We start from the raw sequence: 5,977 nt of genomic DNA on the forward strand, positions 1-5,977 counted from the left end.
TTACACACTCTCAATAAGTCCTTAAGTACTACCATAATTATACTACTAACCACAGCTACCAGACCACTACCTTTCATTGGAGCTCTCTGTTCATTCAGATGAACTTGATGCTTTAGGGCAAGATGATCACTTAAGTGTAAGTGAGAGATTATTTCTTTTAAAATACAGTTTAGAATACAAAACAGACCTTAATATCAGGACTGAAAATTGTATCTTAAACGTGTTTCGTAACTTCAGTGGAAAACTCAGAATACACTTATTATTCATAATGCATGGGAAACAAAAAAGGCAGTATCCACAATTTTACCCAAATGACTTAATTGGTTGACAGGTTTGGGTCTTTGTAGCTCTTCTTAGTCAAGGGCTTTAGAATACTTATGGTATTATTATACAGCCAGACACTGCAAATATTTCCTTTTTTTTTTTTTTAACTGAAAAACATTCGGCAGAAAATGTATCTCAATGAAATTATAAATATATCTTATAACTATCTTTCAAAAAATGTAATTTGCTATTAACCATTGCTGGCCAAGACTGGAGTGGAGTCAAAATTACGCAGTTTTGGTTTGCCCCATATTAGTTTTTAGGCCAGGTGAGAACCACATGTTTAACAGAAAAATATCATATACAAAGTTGGGTGGTTTTTATATATAAAAAAAGAAGAAAATTAAATACAAGTCTGAATTAGGTACAGAAATCACTGCAATGCAGAAGAGTATATTTATTTGCAGGCTAATAAAAATATTTTATATTCAGCTTAACATGATGTATACATTTTTTGGAAAACGTTGTATCTGCTACAGAAATGAGAGTAACCCATGATGTAATTAAGTTTGGACAAATACAATAAATACCTTAATTTTGTCTGATACAACTGTGGATTAAAATATAGCGAGACAGACACAAACCATCTTCACTGCCAAGAACACACTTCTACAAAGGAAATACTACATACAGCCTTTGATCAGACTTAAATTTATTGCCATAAAGCATTTTCCTTATTTTACATGCTTTTAATTAACAAAGGTCCCAGATGCGAACACTGTCCACCTTTAGCTTAGAACACAATTGTCTCACTGAAAATTTTAATAGGCAAGGAATTATCTACTAAAAAAAGAATTGCAAAATTATCTTTAGAATATTATTTTATTTTTTTAAGTAAAAATATATATGCACACACAAGTAAACCATTTTACACTTTAAAAAATAAAAATGACGTCTGAACACTGACTTCTCTCAGGAATTCTTCCAAGTCTAACTCACTCAACCCCTGGGAATCAGTAGGACTGAGTCTTCCAGTTACTGACACAGGGAAGAACACACATTTGTCTACTGAATCTGGAAATCTCAACTTGCAAAACTTTTCTCAGTTTAAATATTAATCTCTAAGCATCTCAGTATGATTACAAATAAACCAGCATGTTAAATCAGCTGGTAGGAAGTACAGAGTACATGGAGACAGACTGTAGTGTCTGAGCAAAATCCTCCCATTCAAGACTTTCTAAACAAAGATTATAAAAACTGTCGGGAAGGAAATCTGATGATAATTTATTGCTACCTGATTCATCTACTCCTAGTCATGTTCCTTTAGCTGATCTCATATATAGTCAAAAACAGACAAGGTAAGAGCAGAGAAAAGGGTCTAGCACATGAAGAAGAGAGTACAACATCATGTAAAACTGGTGGACAAGAAATGTTAGGAAAATAACTCTAGAAACATTCCCCCACTTCAGGCTAAAACTGATCAAATGCATTAAACAGAAAATAGGTGTGCCAAGAAGTAAGGAAGAACAAATAAATTAAAAATTTCACTTTTCCCTCAAATAAAGGGAAACTGTACAGGCAAATTCACTGCCTTTTTAAAAAGTTACACAACTGGTTGGACAAGCCTAATTTCTAAGAATTGCAGCAAGATTCCATAAAGCCATGATTTTCAAGGACAAAATGACTACTACTTAGCTTTGAACTATCCCTCCTGACAGAGAGGACATTGAGTGTTCCAGGCTACATACAGTTTCAGAATGCACTCTGCTTGAGTAGCTGTGGGAAAAACACAAATTTGGATGCAAAGTTCTGGCAGTGGATTCATCTGCTAACACACAGCCAACATGTCCTCAAGTTTTTGAAGCTTCAGAAAAAGAAACATGCCTGGGGACCTGTTTCTTCTTCACACAACTTTATTTTTAAATACTAGTTTCTGTTCAGTGAAAACTGTACAGCCTTGACTATTTTAAAAACCTTCAACAGTATGCTGTATGACAAAGACTATTATAAAAAATGAACCAAATAATGTTATTCCACTAAGTGGAACTGATGCGCGCACGTAAACACACACAAAACTATCGTGTAAATAGCGAAGTTAAGGGATTTATAAATAGCAAAATCTTTTAATAAAGTATATACATTTTTAGGCTTTTTTCTATAAACATATATATATATATAGTGCTCCTAGGAGAGACAAAGTAACTGTGTTCTACATCACAATTTAGAACATAAGATTAGTTGATGTTACTCTAAAGGCCTTTGAGTTTTTTTCTTACGTATGTACATCCTACACAGTAACACTTGCAAAGATGTCTTTTCACGTTAGTTCCTCTTTCAATGTACAAAATCTTTTCACATTACAGTTCAACAGCCTGCAGAGAAGTGGGCAGGAAACACAGCACTGCATGCTGAAATAATAAGTGCGATGACAACGTAGAGCTTGTTTGTGGAGTGTGCTGCACTTCACCAACAGATCTACAAATGGAGTATGAGAAACTGGTCAAGACACTGTCCTCAACATTGCTGTCTGCAGCCCCATCATGGGCCTTTAGATGTACACCAATCAAAAACAATTTTAAGATACGCTGCTCTCACAAAGGCAGTAACATTTTTTTTCAACAGTAAGACAATTTTAAGTTAATAGGACACGGATGGGGCCAGACACAGTATCATTCTGAGCACCTTCTGTAAAGTACTGCGCACTCAACTTCCACTTCTTTAAGGATTATTTTAATGTGGAATTAATATGTTCAGTACCCATCAAAAGCACTGAGCAATTCGTAAGGTAAAGCTAATAATGACCAACTCCACTAGCAGTAACCATACCCATTCAAAACCAAACACTACATTGATGATGCTCAGAAAAAAAATACCAAAGGGCCCACACAATTGTGAGTAATTTTTAAACTAATTCCACCTTTAGAACCCTGTAATATGGTGGTGAATTTAAATTAAAACAACAATTCCAAAAATCTCACTTATAAAATTATCATGGGCTGAAAGATCATGATTAGCAAGTAACCCACTGCTTATTTGGGTTTTGATAGTCTTTGCTCAAATAAAACTGTGATCTGCCCCCCTCGTCCTTCTACGGTTTAAGCACCAAACTTAACATCAGTTGTCCCTTTAAAACATCAAAGGGTCAAAATGAAGCTGGCCACATACTATTCTACTTCCTTAGGGACATCAATGAGACTAAAAGTGGAGTGTATTGAGGTTATTAATTTTAGAAATTCCACACTTTGGTGGATTACTCTTTTATTATTAAAAGAAATCCATTTCACATGCCATGTGTTAGGTAACTACTGTGTGTCACGCAAAAGACAGTTTTCCACATTTAGAATTGCTCACAATGAAGCCCTGAGGTAACCGCCTTTTTTCCAGGCAACAGTAATACAGTTCTCTCGACATTTAATCATCCTTTTACAACCTACTCTAGTATATGCAACTTTAAGCAGTCAATATTGATTATCAATTGCTCCCAAAGATGGGATTTGTCCAGTTGATTTTTTTGTTTGATTGATTGTTTTTAGGATAAAGACTCAGCAGAACGGGCTAATTTGGGTGCAGTGTCTTCTAATGAACCTTCAACTGAATTCCCCAGGTCTCCATTCTCATGTCCATCAATACTTGGCTTCTTATCAAACACTGCAAGATAAAAAGAAAGTTTATTTAAGGAAGTGAAGCAATATTGTGAAGGACAAATCAGTGATCCTTATTTCAGAAACTAGAAAGTGTGCTTAAATGACTACTCAAAGCTAACAGTTTTTTAGCAGAACGTATTATGTCAGGAAAATGGGAACTGTTTCTTTACCTCTCTAACATAAACATTTTATCTGAAAGAGCCAACACCGTTACGTGTTACGGGGCATTAACTACTCCCAGACCAGAGGCAGGAAAAGAAAGGAATAAGTTTGAATTTCAACCTTTGGAAAAAAATGACCATGAAAAAAATCCATAAATTAATTCAGTTAGTTCAGGTGCATCTAAGTAAACCAGGCCAAAGAGTGAGGGATCAACCAGAAGAGCTGACAGTCTATGAGTAGGTTAATTGAATTAAGAGTAGATTAATTTTACAATGAATATAAAACCAGTGTTTTCCCTAAATTGGTTTGCATATTGAGAATTAAACTGCATGTAACACATTTTAGAAGGTTTACCTTGTGAAGGTTTGACATCCACATTTGCATCTTTCCTATTAGAACTTGAATTTGCACCTTCCTCCAATTCATCAAGGTATAAACGATAACGGTGTCCACTCTCATCCTCATATTCCACATTTTCATCATCCGAATCAACTTCTGGAGCAACATACACTACTTCAAATTCAATTTCACCTCTCTGAAATGCAACGAAAATTACAAATTTACTTACTACTGCACAGCTACCTAATAGGATTACCAAGATGAGCTAGGCTACTAAAACAAATACATTTTACTATTGTAAACACATTTGCCATTGTGTTGAGTATTTTGGACACATATCTGAATTAAGCTTTTACTGACTAAAATACTACAGCTCTATAGCTAAGCTGCATTTTTTTTTACAAAATTATCTGAATTTCTTAGATATATTCCAATATATTTCAAACAGTGACTTCTAATGAGGAAGCTGCCTGCTAAATTAAACAGACCTGTTAACTGTCTGAAAGAGGCAGGAAGAAGATTCTAGATCACAAAGAAACACTGTTTGGCTGGAGTTCAGTCATAAAAGACTGAAGTGTATGTCACTAAAGAATTATTTCTGTGGGGCAATGTAACAAACTGATTTCCATCAACCTAACTGAATTAGCCAATACATGCGTTTAACTGAACCAGTACTGGCCCAGTATTTTCCTCCTTAAATTGCAAGACATAAGAGGATTAAATGCAAGGTGACACAGCCTCAGGAATCACTGCAGCTTAGCATTACGCTGTGCTTAACAGTAAACATAAAAATTCAAAGTAATTCAACAGGCAGAACACAAGAAGCACCTAAACGTGCTTACGGATAACAGGTCCCAACTGACCTGTTGGGAAAGAATAGTTACAGCTTCTTTATGTTTGGCATCTCTTAGATTAACTCCATTTACTGCCAGAATAGCATCACCAACATGCAGTCCTCCACATCGATCAGCAGGTTGCCCAGGATGGATTTCGGAGATCAGTATTGGAACACCATGCTCCTTCCCACCCTATTTAAGAAAAAAAAAGTATATTTTAATAAACTGAGATGCCCTTTAACATAAAATCAACATGCAGGTAATTGCTCCTAAAGTGCTTATTTCAACTTCTATTTTAGAAAATTAGAAATCATTCTTCAGACAAAAAGAATCTTTAGGAAGAACACATGCAATGCTTCCTTTAATTCTTCTCCCCACAACAGAATGGAATATTTCAAATATGTACTCAAAGAGTCAAAGGAGGCAATTTTGAATAATAATAATACTATAAAATCATATACAAGCTGATGAAAAGTTGAAAACTTTGTTAAAAAAAGCCTATCAGGCACCATATTGACTTGTAAGAAACAGCATTCATATTTAGAATACAAGTATAACAGTCAAAATTTTTAAAATTTGTTGTAAAAAGTTTATACAGCTTTTTTTAGGTACGATATGCCAACAGATACTTAGAAAAAAAAGGTTATAATCACAACAGCTAAGGTCTGGTAGTCAGGTCTCGGATTGTGTCCTAGTTAGAACAGCTGGGACCGATTCATCATTGGATGGGTG

At 34.9% G+C, this 5,977-nt stretch overlaps 1 protein-coding gene across 2 annotated transcripts in view; it reads right to left on the bottom strand.

Moving 5' to 3' along the window:
• Positions 1–697: 697 nt before the first annotated feature.
• Positions 698–5,977, bottom strand: part of GOPC (golgi associated PDZ and coiled-coil motif containing) — a 32,921-nt gene continuing 27,641 nt past the window's right edge. For both annotated transcript variants that reach the window (XM_027669806.1, XM_027669797.1), the window contains 3 exons: positions 5,273–5,437; positions 4,425–4,605; positions 698–3,912 (listed from right to left, as the gene is read on the bottom strand). In XM_027669806.1, coding sequence (XP_027525607.1) covers positions 3,794–3,912; positions 4,425–4,605; positions 5,273–5,437 — 465 coding nt within the window. In that variant the 3' untranslated portion in view covers positions 698–3,793. The remainder of the gene's footprint in view (positions 3,913–4,424; positions 4,606–5,272; positions 5,438–5,977) is intronic.

This window comes from Corapipo altera, unplaced genomic scaffold (genome assembly GCF_003945725.1).
Source record: "Corapipo altera isolate COAL_440 unplaced genomic scaffold, ASM394572v1 2b, whole genome shotgun sequence".
Classification (NCBI taxonomy): domain Eukaryota; kingdom Metazoa; phylum Chordata; class Aves; order Passeriformes; family Pipridae; genus Corapipo; species Corapipo altera.